The 15,350-nt window shown below is 30.4% G+C and overlaps 1 protein-coding gene across 2 annotated transcripts in view; it reads right to left on the bottom strand.

The window, feature by feature from the left end:
* ine (solute carrier family 6 member inebriated) overlaps positions 1-15,350 on the bottom strand; it is a 31,115-nt gene continuing 15,765 nt past the window's right edge. For both annotated transcript variants that reach the window (XM_077430058.1, XM_077430066.1), the window contains exons 2-11: positions 7,597-7,787; positions 2,892-3,026; positions 2,586-2,808; positions 2,236-2,503; positions 1,935-2,163; positions 1,746-1,858; positions 1,527-1,667; positions 1,246-1,446; positions 992-1,168; positions 1-651 (exon numbers count right to left, since the gene is read on the bottom strand). In XM_077430058.1, coding sequence (XP_077286184.1) covers positions 463-651; positions 992-1,168; positions 1,246-1,446; positions 1,527-1,667; positions 1,746-1,858; positions 1,935-2,163; positions 2,236-2,503; positions 2,586-2,808; positions 2,892-3,026; positions 7,597-7,787 — 1,867 coding nt within the window. In that variant the 3' untranslated portion in view covers positions 1-462. The remainder of the gene's footprint in view (positions 652-991; positions 1,169-1,245; positions 1,447-1,526; positions 1,668-1,745; positions 1,859-1,934; positions 2,164-2,235; positions 2,504-2,585; positions 2,809-2,891; positions 3,027-7,596; positions 7,788-15,350) is intronic.

Raw genomic sequence — 15,350 nt, 5'->3', positions numbered from 1 at the left:
ACTATCAACTCAAGTATACCATGTTCAAATGTATGTATACATATATGTACATACGTACATAAAGTAAGTTATGAAAAAATTATAGCACAGTGCATTATTACCTAATATTTATCTTTATTATTACCATACATTATCTTTTTACTATATCATAATACTGACATTCAAAATTTAATGTAATCATATTCGCACATAAATTTTAACTTATTTTATTTCATAATTTCAAAAAAATTTATATCAAACTAAGCTATTTCATAGCATGAACATATTACATGTATGTTATAATAAAGTTAAACAAATGGGATTCTTACATGACACAATTCTCATATATTAAACGATTTGAGTATAATAACAATTATTAATTATATTTATTGCTACGTGAAATATCACAATTAACACGATATGTTATTTTTTGGTAAAAATATAATAAAACGTCATATAAACGCGCTAAAATATATATTTTTATTATGTGGGGTTTGTTGCCGTTGGGGTCACTGGTGATAAGCTCAATGGAGAACCGAGACTGGTGAGCATCGGAGAAAGCTCCCTCGCAATTTCACCAGAGGTAGATATACTGTCATCGTAATGCTCACAATTATGCTCGCCACATATTTTGCACTCGAAGAGTATAGGTTTTATGGAATTTTTGAATTTCTGAAAGAATAATTTCAAATTGTACCTACATACATATGTATACATATATATATATATATATATATATATATATATATATGTATATGTATATATATATATATATATATATATATATATATATATATATATATATATATATATATATATATATATATATATATATATGTATATATAATCTATTAATACTCAATAGCTTGATAAATGCATGGTGACATGACACAAAATATAGCTCATTCTTTCTTAACATTATAAAAACATCAGTTTTCAATCCAATGCTCTAGTTTAGATCCAGTTTCTAAAATCCAATGATCTTGAAATACATTTACAATTAAATTATTACCTCCGTAAAACTCGATCCTTCAGCTCTGGTCAACGCTAATATTGCATATCCAGGGATACAAATCAATGAAACCGATGCGAATATCCAACCCAAAGCTTCAGCCCATTCAGGATAATGGTAGTGCCCATTGTGATATGTTGGTGGTTCATAATCGATAAGGCTAAATATCCAGACAGACTAAAAATACACAAAATCATGCTGAATTCACCGATTACAAGCTGAAATATACTGTATAAAATAATAAATGTACTAACAAATAATAAAAGTGGTGCAGCAATTAACCAACATGTCCTGAAATATAATGATGGTGTTTTCCCAGTCATTTGTTTCACGTTACGAGACAACCTTTTAACGCCGTAGAACCAAGTTATGGCAATAATTTCAAAGAATGCTAAATATGTAATAGATAATGAAGCAGCATAATGATCAATGAGTTGAAAATAATAAATTCCACTCTGAAAAATAGTACATATTATTTTGTGCATATGATACATAATGTGTACACACACAAATATGCAAAGACGTTATGTTGTACCTGTAATATATTAGGAAGACCAAATAAAAATGATACTATGCATATTATTAGAACTAGTAGCTCGTGATAAACAAGCCTCTTTTTAATCCACTTTGGAAAACCATCTTGAATACTGGTAACGACAACTTCAACGATTGCAAACTGTAATTAACAAACAATAACTATAAAAAAGTTTGCATTAATAAATGTTAAATACGTGTTATAGATTTTTATACTTACTTGACTATTGAGACCAAGGCATAAAAGCATAAAGAAGAATAGCACAGCCCAAAGTTGAGAAGCTGGCATTTTTGCTATAGCTTGGGGATAAACTACAAATATTAATCCAGGACCTAAAACAATTTTAATCGATCACCATCTGTTTACATTTAAAGCAATAATATTTTTAACGTATTGTAAATGAATTACTATCGCTAATAACTGACTCAACGTCTGTGTTCTGTTCATTGGCTATGTTTCCGATGGTAGCAAAAGTAAATATTCCAACTAATAGACTAGTAATCGCATTCACGAACGACACAGCTAGAGTGTCATGTAAAAAGTTGTTGTGAAAACGATTGTAACTGGCAAACGAAATCATAGAGCCAAAGGCAATTCCTATGGAATTGAAGTTTTGGGCTACAGCATTTATCCACACCTGTAAAACATATATGGTATTATCAAACCAACTATTCGTTACTCAACAAAATTCCAAATAGAACCATTTTACCTTGGCATCAGCCAACAAAATCCAATTGGGCTTGAAAAAAAATCTTAGCCCTTTATCGGCACCATCCAAAGTTAACGATCTTCCTAAGAATATGATGATGAGCAAGAAAGGAAATGTTGCCGTAAAATACCTAACTTTTGCTGATGATTTTATGCTTTTCCATATTGCAAAATATACTAACATCCAAGCACATATCAAACAAGCAACTAATTCCCATCGAAGACCTCCAGGATACTGAATACCAGCGCTAATATTTAATACTTTTCTCCTGTAACATAATTTTATTAAATATTATTTATTTGTTTTCATCAATTGCTAAAATACTACGCATATATTAGTTAAAAACTTACTCAAAAAATTCTTCCGAGGGCGTTCTTGAAAATTCTGGTCGGGTTATATTTTGATCTAAATTTGAAGGCATCCAACAGTCAGGAGAGTTCCATCTATTGGAACAGTCCGACCATGGCATTTCGGCTTTAAATGAAGCGAAAAAGTAATATATCGAATATGCTATGATTACTGAATAATAGGTCGACATCAAGAACGATATCACTACACTAGCTAGACCAGCTCCTAAAATTATTAAAAAAAAATCTAGTATTAATATTTGTTGAATATAAAAATATGCAAATATATATTTTTTTCATTATTCATACCCTTGAATAAAGGGCAAATTTGTCCTAAAGCTCCTATAGGTCCACGCCCCGTATATTGTCCAATAGCTAATTCCATGAAAAGCATTGGAATTCCGCATACAATTAATATTATGAAGTATGGAATTAAGAAGACCCCTGGAAATAATAAATTGAAAGTTACATTTAAATGATTACCATTTCATTGAGATAAAAGGAAGAAACGATAAACCTGTATAGATTAAAAAAAACCGTAGAATTCGCTTAATATGAACACCGCAATATCAATACCGAGCTATGTATACATACATAGGTTTCAAGTGTTAAATTAATTTGGTTGAAGCATTTTCCATACAATCGCTCATATGTACATTGTACATATATAGAGAGCTCTCTATCTGGATATATATACATGTATGTATAACATTAAAATCCAAATGATCAATATTTTTGTAATTTTCAATAACTTAAAGGCCATACGATAGTACAATTGCGTATTGAAGAAAATTTAAAAATAACGTTTGCTACATTCCATTCTGTGAATGTGGCAATAAAAATTATCCTCGATTGTTTCATTAGCGTATATTATGTAAAAAAAAAAGAGACAATTTTATGCTTTGTCATTTTTACACCAAAAGTTATGAGACGGTGGACAATGATAACATTTTCAACAAGTAGGATGTCACTTGTACAGATTAACAGATAAAATTACTATCGAAGTGAAAAACAAACATGGTATTGTTTAAAGAATTGAAATGCTAAAAAATCACATGGTAAAAAATCTTTGGCAATGAACTCGATAACGAATAACTACACCATATATGTACATATGTATGTATATGTATAAGTCAATAGCTACTACAATATTACTAACGCTACTAACACTACAATATAGTTTAAAATTATTTTTTCTGATTAGCGCACACAGCTTATTTAACCCTATGCCTGCGGCAAAAAATATAGCGAACAAGCCTTTTTCGCGCATTTGGCAATCGAGTTTTCGACCTTAAATACAGATTTTAATATTTACTCAAGTAACCAGATATGTTAATTAACACATAAAGTATTATTTTAAACAATAAAATATATAATATATCTCGTAGTTTTGGCTTAATTGTCAAATAATCATTCTTCACACAATTGAGACGTATCGTCGCCATTGTTCAACAGACGTGACGTCACATAAACGAGGTTTCAGTATGATTCCATAAAAAACTGATTTTGACTGGTATATATGAATTTTAAGCAAATTGAATAGATGGCATTCAACTCTCAGTAATATATTCAACCAATTTTGAACCTTGAAACAGTTGAAATAGGCGCATATAAGCCTCAAAATCTTGTGCAAAGTTCAGAAATTCTATGGAAGACAGCCGCGCTACAGACTTGTCGCCCAAAGCTTCCATAGAAGACGACCGCGGGCAAACGGTTAAAAAAAAGTCCATGCTCATAAGCTGCAAATTTTCCCAAATCAGGACACCCTGGGGGAGCTTCTGCTCCTCCCTCACCTTATTTCAAAACAAAACATATCAAAGTATGTAATTCAAGAGCTATGGAATGAGAAAACAGTTGGATTTATTCTTTATATATTTTTAAATTATCGCTTGATGAATTTGATCGAATTTTCAATATTCATTTAGCTCACACACATACACTTAAAATTTAATTATGAGTTTACTCCGTTAAATATAATATTTAAGATAGTAGTTTTACATTTTTAGGAGGAAGAGGAGCAGGAGCGTAACTACTATGCCGCACGGGTATGCGGTGCATGCGGGCCTTTTAGATTTAGGGGTTCAAAAGGATTTTAAATTAAAATGTTACACATTTTTCAAATAAAAATTGGAAAAGTTTTCTTAAAATTATTCATAAGACTAATGGAAGCACTAGTTAAAAGTTTATACTCCAAATTCCTTGTCGGATTTTCACGATTTTGTACTCCTTCTCACGAAATTTAATAGTTTTCCGTTATGGTACAGTAATAATAATTGTCTGCAATTGATCTATAAGCCCGATGTTTAATTAAAATAAATGATGGTTAAAATATTTTGGTTTCATTTGTGTTCACGTTCTAGTATTTGATATCGTCCGAAATTTTCGGATAGTTATTTTATTTTAAATGAAATATATGATATCGTGATTTTCTATAGTTTTTTTTTTCAAATTAATAAAAGACTATAAAATAAATTCGATGAGTCAACTCAGGCTCAATGAATTAGCTATATTATACATACATATGTAGATTGAACATGAAGAAGCTTCAAAAATGTCTTTGTAAGATGCTCATAATTGCAGAATTTGTGACTTTGAAGGCGAGCAAAAAGAACATTTAAATTATATGAGTTAATTATCAATTTAATTTAAAATTAAAAAAAAACTAAAGGGGGGCCTTTTGCTAACATTTGCATGCGGCTCCAATTTTTCTAGTTATGTCTAGTTAAGAGGAGGCATTATAAAATTAGCTGAAAAGTATATTCGAGTACCATGATTAATTAAGTTTACACCCAGAATGACAGAAACAACTAAATTATAATGATATTTACAAAGAACCTTCTACAAAAATAGTATATATAAAAATATATAATTTCGAAAGAGACTTTGTATGTAAGGTTTAAAGGTTTGTTGGTAGCATCGAAAACAATCGATATCGTCAAAGATTATTTTTTCGATTCAAATAAATTTAATAACAAAACAAATGAATATTTACTATTACATTGTTTTGCTATGTTTGGCTGTTTATATTAAAAATACCGAGTGAAGTCGGGTAAAAACGCTAGTAATATAATAAAAAATAATATAATAATATAAGTTTAGATCCCCTGTTCTTAAGCTTGCATGTTAAACTCATAAAAAAAACAATGTGTCCATCGTTAATCACAATGTTCTGGCACTTTGCGTAAATATATAATGCGCGTCACGATGGTCAGAGATAATTTCGCACATATTATTGTACATATATTTTTTTTATTCTGGCAACATTACAAGTTTTGTTTCGGCGAGAGCGCCTATTTTAAACCGCGGCCGTTGCAAAACGGTCCGTCACCTGGCTTTAATTTAAATTTATCTTTATTTTTCAACCGAAAAGTCAAAATACGAGAAAAACTATATGACGAGTGATTGGCGGTGATCGATTCGATCCACTGAGAGGGGTGCCTCATTAGTTCGGTGACATTTTTTATTCACCTACATAATATATCGAATCGAATTTAAAACGAAACTGAAAATTTTACGACGCTATAAAATTAAGCACATTATAAATGGATTTGTAAGCGTCGTAAACGTGAAGGAGTTTCGTTGTTTAAGAGTTAAAATTGATGTCGAATTCAATATGGGTACATAAATATTTATCACCGCAAAGATTTACAAGTAAAATACACTTATTATCAAAATTATACTACAAAGAAATTAATTAAATATAACAAATTTATACAAATGTATGTATGTACATACATACATAGAATAGCCTTATAAGTGTTTTATAGCATTCCAATAACTATGAATGTTGTCAATACATGATCTAAATAAAATCTTGTATATAAAATTCGTATCTTGTAAGATTGACTAAAAGTTAAACATTTGCTATTTTTAAAATATTATGTTCTAAGTTTTGTTTGATTTTGAAGATAAAAATGATGAATCGTATTTTATGTCTGATAGACACCCTTGAAATTTTTGGATAACTTTATTTATTTTCTTGTTATCATTTTGTAGAGGACAACTTCATATACATATTTATTTTCTTGTTATCATTTATATGGTAGAGAATATTTTTTCATTGTATTTTTATATAAACAATAATTTGCAAGAAATTGTAATATATGTAAAAACTGAACTTTTAAATTTTATTATGTATGTAAATACATAAATATGTAGTTTAACTAAATTTTTCCATTGAAAAATTAAACAATAGTAATAAATAATTAATCTATTGTGGCTCACTTGTAATCTGCATCGAGTGTGCAATGTACCTTTTGTACATTAGTATAAAATGAATATTTTTAAAAATCGGTTAACACACTTATTAGGGTGTCTTCCTATTATTGAAGGCGATTAAAAATTCTAAATAAAATAATATAATAAATAATAATATAATTGTTATTCAATGAAGTAGACATGACAAATTTTTCCTTCAAGAAGTCGCAAAAATAAATACACATATGTATGTATGTACATATTTACATTTCTATTTTTTTCTAATAACAAAGCAAACTGACTCTGTAGTAATATTTCAGTTCTAAAAGCGTTTTCTCGTGAATACACGATCTGAAAACTTTGAAATAGAAATATTGCTCAACAGTATTCGGCCTTGTGCGACGTATTTATAGTGTTTAAAATCCACACGAAGTCAATTTCGATACTTTTGTCTGACAATGTCCAAATGCGGTACTTCCATGATTAATTCAAAAAATAAACAAGCTATTTTGCTCAAACAACAACTTTTATCGAAGCGTGTTGATCAGTCTCATTTCTGATATGATTCTTACATACATATGTAGTGTAAATACGTATGTAGACACATATGTATGTAGATTCAAACAAAAAGAGACCGCGTGTAAGAGTGCTTTACGATATAAATTTCCTTGAATGGAAGGTCGGTCATGTGACAAGGGCTCTCTTAGATTTATAAATAGCTAACATGTACATGTAAGTTTCCAATATAATTTATATTGATACGATTTTTTTAATACAACTGTTAATATTTATACTGTTAATTGAAAAATGATATTACCTCCTCCACTTTTATAACAAAGATAGGGGAATCTCCAGACATTTCCTAATCCTACAGAGTATCCCACACACGCGAGTACGAACTGCATCTTGTTTTCCCAGTGCTGTCGTCTAGGTTTCAAGTTCAGATTATCTCCATCGTCAGAGCTGTCATCGTAACTATCGCCATCCAAGCTACGGTCTTCAGGAGGTCTGAAATATAATATTAAAAAATTTAGAACAGGTGAGAAGGAATTGCAAGTGCGAATATGCAATACATATGTATATATACATATGTATATAATATAACAAAATGCTTCAAAACCATTTTTGGAATAAAAATATTCAAAAATACAAACTTGTTATCTATAGACTTGTTATCTATTGTGTGAGATAGAAGTTTGTTCCATGATTCTGATAAAGTTTTATTGTGTGAATGAAAACGAAAACAATGATAGTGAAAACCACCGGAAGTAAACGGTGCTTATGTTACATCGTTTTGATTGTATTATAAATTGTCTAATAATTGACATGCTATATAATAAATCGAGGCCATTGCCAAATTATAAAAAATCAAGGACAATCTATTTTTGTATTAAAATAAAATCTTAAAGTACATATGTACATAGATATTAAATAATATCATGTCTTGAATACACTTCCTGAAATTATTATTGCCACCGAATTGAAGATATGTAGTATAATTTAAAAAAAGTAGAATGTTTTTGGTTATACATGAAATAAATGACTTCAATATATGTACATACGCTGATTTGCTTAGGGATTTTCTCAGAAATGCTTCATTTATTCTGGGGTTAAGCAAAATTTGACGAATTGACGCAAGTCATTAAAAAGATATTTAAAAACACAGTAGGTACATCAAGTGCGAAAATTCTCGAAAAACATAATTAAAAATAATCAAAATCAAACAAAAAAAAATGCTACATTACGATCTTGGCGATACTGAGATGGTGTAAATTTGTTTCAAGATTAATTTTTATAGGTGCTTGAAGATAAGTACATATATATGTATGTAGGTACCGTATTTATACAAATTATACTAGTGCTCTACTGATGCTTTTATTATGAATTATGACAAGTTTACATTTGACTAGACAAGTCCAACCTTTGTTGTTATGTGAATTACTTTAAACTACGTAAAATAGTGTCAACGATTTCAATTGACACGAAATTTCAACACACCAAAAATAAAAATCACAAACGTTCATTACACTTTCTGTGACCCAAATAAAGTTCCCATGGTCTAATAATTGCTTTTTGCAACAGGGAGTATGTATTTACGTCGCTTAATAGCATCTCTAGGTAATTGTTTCGGTTCCTCAATGCCTAAACAGTTGAGCTAGCAATTGGCCACATCGACCATTAGCAATGCATTTATTGATGTTTCCTTTGGCTATCCACCGAGGGCGGCTTCATCCCATCCGTCCTCATCCTCATGATGGGTCCACTTATTTTCATGAACGACCGAGGACCACTTCCGGAGAGGAGGTGGCAACTCAGACCTTGTCCAAGGTCGGGCCAACCATCGTTTGAAGATATTTAACGTCCATTTTTAATATAACAACATTTGATCTAATTGATCAATTGTCACTGAAATATATGACGAAACGAAGAAGCTACAATAAATAAATATCAAAATCCATATGCACTAATCGTTGGAGATATATTATATTTTGAAAAACATGTTTATGTTATGACCAGTACTTTTCACGTAGAATCCAATATATTTGATTTAAATATTTATATACGAGATAATGACAATAGGAACATAATAAAAAGTAGGCAGTTTCGATCTTCAAGAATTACATATAATTAACATGACAATTAGACTACCTAATTTATACTACACTAGATTAATTTTCTAGCGTTCCTTTGATGGGTGAAAGCTATGAAAAATAAAAAAAAATTGAACTTTTTCATAATGAACTTAGTATAATGCGATAGTATACAAAATTTGGTGGCACTAAGTTGAAAAAAAAAAAAAAAAACAATGAATTTTCCGTACAAACAAACAAACACAAAAATACAACATCCAACCAAACATTAAGAGGGCTCACCAGCGACTTGTCCATACAAACGTATTACACTTCTCTCTTCCTCAATAATGGCACTAGAGAAACATCCAATATTGGCATGTTTCTGTGATTTTATTTTTTTGATTAGTTATTTTTTATAGGAGTTAGGAGCCGCCAAACATCTATAAAATCGCCTCTATTTTACACCCACGAAAAGAGTCCAGTGTGCTTATTTAACAGTTGATTTTTAAAAAAATACGACCACACAAACATAGAAAATATCTTTTTCATACCGATGATGAAATTTTTTTTTTTAATTGGTCCAGTTTCGGAGGAGAAAACTGGAGAATACGAAAGCTCGATTTTGTCGATTTAAAATAGCTATTATCTGGTCGATGCGCAACTGTCGCATTCACTCATATATATTGATATATATTATCGCATTCACTCAATATATATATCGAAGAAAGGAACGGCAACAAAATTAACGTTTCGGGTATCCAGCCCTCTTAATTTGTATATGCAATAGACACGTTTGAACTTGTACTATTGTTCAATAGTTATTGCAGGCCTGATGGCATTTCATTAGACGATAAAAGAATATAAGTTATTCGTATTTATTATTTAGGGCAAATAATAGACATGTCCGGTAGTAAAAATAAATAAAGGGACGTGTGACATTAGAAATGGAATGCATTTGGGAAAATGAACGCTGTTTTTTTAAATCAAAACTGCCACTTTGTTTGAAAAAAATATCTTCGATCTATGTGTTTTACGAGTACCAGTGATGACATATGGATGTAAAACTTAGATATTGAACACCAATATGCTAAACAAAGTCCAATGCACTTAAAGACGTATGGAATGCTGTATGCTCCGCATAATGAGAAGAGATAGGACACAATTTGTGGGTGAAAAGTATGACAAGATATATACATAAATATGTAGTGAAGAGATTGAAATGGCAATGGGCGAGTCACTGAAATGTCTAGAAGTGCTCGAATGGTACCCAAGTACATAAATGTAAAAGGGTTAAAGGAAGGCCAAACGTAAGATAGTTGGTCAAAATTAAAATAAAAAATAAAATGTGAGATGGATGAGAGCTACGCAAAACAATGGAATGGTGTTGGATAGACCTTCATCCACCATTGGGTAGTGCATAGTGGATGGCTGAAAACGACGATTATGATACTTCTACCTACACATATTTCTTTAGATAGTTCTTTATACATATGTATGTGTGTAAAGACCCTCATGGGCCTGGAAATTGTGAAAAAAAATGCTTTAAACAGGTATATGACACATGCGTGCATATCTTCAGAAAATTTTAAATTAAGTTCTGGCTTAAGAAACGAGAATGAATGTAAATATTTTAAGGACATCGAAAATCTTTCGATTTGAAATATACATATGTATGTACATAGTATGGATGCTTATCAGGTAAAGAAATATATATATGAATGCTTACATAGTATGTGCCAATAAGCACACCTGCATGGTTTACATATATACCTATACATGGGCACAGTTCTCATAGAAATTTGTCGACAGTCTTTCACGGATTTGCGTGAGCATCTCGATAGTATGAAATATTATTACGACGGTAAATATGATAAACATTTCAATATGGCATGGCATGGTTTAATGTAATTTTCCACTTTGAATGAATACGCATATAATCGCGGTCGTATCTGATGACGACTATGTAAGTAGAAAATTGTAGCTGAATAATTGAAGACGTGAGCGTGGGTCGACGCGTTCGTTCTCCAACTACAAATAAGTTAAGTATCTACTTAACTTCTCTGTGCTTTTAATATTCGCAGAAGAATGCAATGGAAGCAGTCGCATTACACCGAAAGTGGGTGAATTTTATCAATATTCCGTCAAAAGACCGTGTATCTCATTTTATAAGCCAGTTGGTTATTTTATCTCTCGAATTTTGTCACTTTTATCATATTGACTGAGACGTAAATTTAAATGAATTTACGACCGAAGTACCTGGGCGTGATAACGAATTTATATTCACATTATTTTTTATACACCATTTGAGTTCAACGCAGTCTCGTTATTAAATTCAGCACTCTGAATTTCTGAAATATTCGATTAAATGAAATAATCGTTAATGAAGCTGCAAGATTTTATTGAAAGTTATCGTATATTATGCTAGTGCTTGTTAGTATTTAATATGCTAAATTTGCGATAAATCAGAGATTTTCAGGTCAAACAAAATGAAACGCAAAATAAAACATTGATTGTATCGCATTTATTGTATGTAATTGAGTATAAATAAAACGAGGGTCATTCTATTTATTTAGTATTTATTATAAAAAAAAACCTTAGAACTTATTCTATACTTATCATTTTAAATTGATAACAAAATTATAACCGCAATCAAACAATAGCAGTCCTATATGCATAACATGTGTATTTTAGTTGTTAATTTTATGATTATTACTGACGAAAAGAACGAGAATATAACGTTATCAATTTTTACTTTGTTTCGATTTATGAAACATTTTCAATTTAATCTGTTGAAACTAGCGTTACAAATAAAAAATAAATGTATAAACTTGAATTTATGAATATAATATTTATAAAATTATATGTAATTGAAAATATACACTACATTTATATATATATATATATATATATATATATATATATATATATATATATATATATATATATATATATATATATATATATATATATATATATTATTCATTTGTTGTATAAAAAAGATAAAACTTTATTTCATTCAAATTTAATTAAATATCTTACTTTTTTTTCAAATAAATGGTGGACCTCGCTTTATTTATACATTTGAGGATTAACGTCCGATTTTTAGTTTACCAACGACACAGGAAAAATCAAATCCTCGTCTTTGAACTTCGGCCAAACGGTATTTTGAGAACCATTGTTTCAGCCCGGCTATTGTCCTACTCTCAAATTGTTGTATTATAGGAAACTCGGTGACTTTTCCATTCGTCTATTATGTTATATCTGCGTAGCAACTAACCAAGATCGAGACAAGTAAAACGCAATCGATAATAAAAAAAAAATTTGTCGGATCGATGTGTAAAACTTATGCAAGTACCTACTGTCGATGTCAAATTATAAATATAATTTACAAAAACGGCGGATTCGAAGCATCAGATCACGTGTGAATAAATTTCAATAAACGACGTGAATGTGAAAAAACCTTTTAAAAAATTCCATATACGATACGAAGATAATTAATACGTAGAATATTTATTATAAATTACCATAAACGATACCGAGATAAGTAATATGTAAATTATTTATCGCAAGTATAATATACAAGATACGAAATCTCACGTGATTATATTTTTCGAAAGATACTTAACGTGCAGTGATGTTTTGAATAAATATTGGCGCCATTAAAAAAGATTTTGGCGCCATATTTGACTGGTTTGTTCAAACACACTACCGGTCAGACCTTACGCGACCAATTAACGCCCAAAATGGCCGTGCGAAAATGGTCGTTATGAGTTTACGTTTTGAGTTGTGTTGAATTAACATAATTTAATTTCGACGGTGCGCCGAATGGCGTGTTAATTGTTTCAAATCATGTTGTTTCTTTGCTCAAGCTGTTGGCGACGGCTGACAATTTTTATGAATTACTATTTGCTAAGTTCTTGTTTTTCTAAGCATGAAAATATATATTGTTTAGGCTTTGTGCCATTTTTTATGCGACTATCGTTTTGTGAACCATTTCATACGTGACCATAATTCATTTATATAGAACAGAAGGGTTGAGTACACTACCCACGTAAAACGGAGCATTACCTTTTTACCTGTAAACTGTATACAAAATCAAGATTGGAATAGGCCAAATTAGTGATAAGAAAAGTAACCGAAACAATATCACATCGTAGCACATACTTTAAGACAAAATCATGACCAAAGCACGGATAAGAACATGGCTAGAATATGGATAGAACTCGGTCAATATATGTAAGTACATACATGAAGAGATATTGCCATTCCATAATAACTCCATAGTTCCATTGACTTTTTTGACTTTCCAAAATTTCCTTAATCAAACTTCATAATAATTAACTACTATGGGGGATAGAGTCAGGATCGTAATTTGAGAACTCATTCACCAGAATTTAATTATTTGTAATTTTTTTGAATTGTTTTTAATATATTTCCCTATTTTATTTTTAATTATTTTTAATGTATGTACATCTAATATATAATTTTGAAAGAGACTTTGTATGTATGTATGTAACCTTCGTTCGTTGGGCCGTAAATCTGTGACGTCATCGAATAAATAATTCGATTTTTTTCGATTCAAAGGATTTGAAGTCCCCGGGGGCAAAGGCACCGAGGGCGAAGCCGCCTTCGCGTCGGGGGCGCAGACACCGGTGGCGAAGCCTCTGGGGACAAAGCCCTAGGGGGCGTGGCCGCGGGGGGCGCAGGCACCAGATTCTGATGTACATATAATTTCGTATACATATAATTTTTTATAAGAGACTTACTATATATGTTTGTTTGAGTATTCAAATAAATTTAATAAAATGTTTATTAGATTAGTCATGTGTAAGCAGTTTATATTACAAATACCGAGCGAAGCCGGGTAATAAAGCTAGTACTTAATAACACCGGCTTATTTAAAATCTACTTTATTTTCCTTGTTTAAGAGAAAAAACAAATGAATACATACATATATTATATAATATTTAACAAACAAAACTTGGTATTCAATTGTTTCAAGAAATAAATTAAATATACAATAACACATACATGAATTTATGACAGACCCAACCTTTCACTTACGAACGTAAGCAAGCGAATCAATCAAAAAGATAATAAGAGTGTCTGGAAGAAGAATTTAGAACAATATACATATGTACATATGTACATATGTAGGGTCGCAAACTGAAGACAAGCAGCACAGTATCGTATCGGCTTGTGAGACTACGATTTATGATGATTGATAAATTAAAAGATATTATATGTGTATTTAATTTCTGAATAAAATATACATAATATGAATTCCTTGTGATTTGTAACTAAATTTTCAAAAGACAAAACAAGTTGCGACGAAACGCCACAAAAATGTCGAATTCCCAAATAGCTTTAAATGTGACGTTCATCGAAAATAGAGTAGCTTTTCAGCTAAAGTGAAAACACAAAAAACTTCGCATATAAAAATAACATCACGTCGATGAGAATCACCAAGACGTGTAAAGTAGCGCGTCACCACGACCTCAGTTTCGCTATTAAATATCAGCAAAAAAAAAATAAAACAGCATAGTAAAATAAATTTGTCGAGAAAAGCTTGCCAATAATAATAAAAGCTAAAAATCTGACGCTCCTGAAAGACGTATGTCGATATCGCACACTATCGATTTGTCGAACGCCACCACATCTGACACGAAATTTACTTAAAATATATGTGTAATAAAATAAATTCTCAAGCAAACAAAATCCGAAATTCTATTCCCTTTTTTTCTTACGTATATGTCATGTGAATTTGTTAAATTGAAAACGTTGATTCTTGAGAATTGTAGATTATATGTAAATCGATGCCGTGAATATCTGTAGTGCATTTAGGTGAAACGAAATTTTATTAACGGTATTTTTAAGAGCTTTTTATTTGACACATGATGATCTGTAAATTATATGTGCTGTTATATTTTTTGGAAATATGAGCTTCACTAGTTAGTTTAATTTAGTTAGTTATTATTAAATAAATTATTTATTACAT

Source organism: Arctopsyche grandis, chromosome 1 (assembly GCF_051622035.1).
Source record: "Arctopsyche grandis isolate Sample6627 chromosome 1, ASM5162203v2, whole genome shotgun sequence".
Lineage (NCBI taxonomy): Eukaryota > Metazoa > Arthropoda > Insecta > Trichoptera > Hydropsychidae > Arctopsyche > Arctopsyche grandis.
Note: the sequence above shows the minus strand (reverse complement) of the source record. Positions and strands in the feature narration are given on the sequence as shown.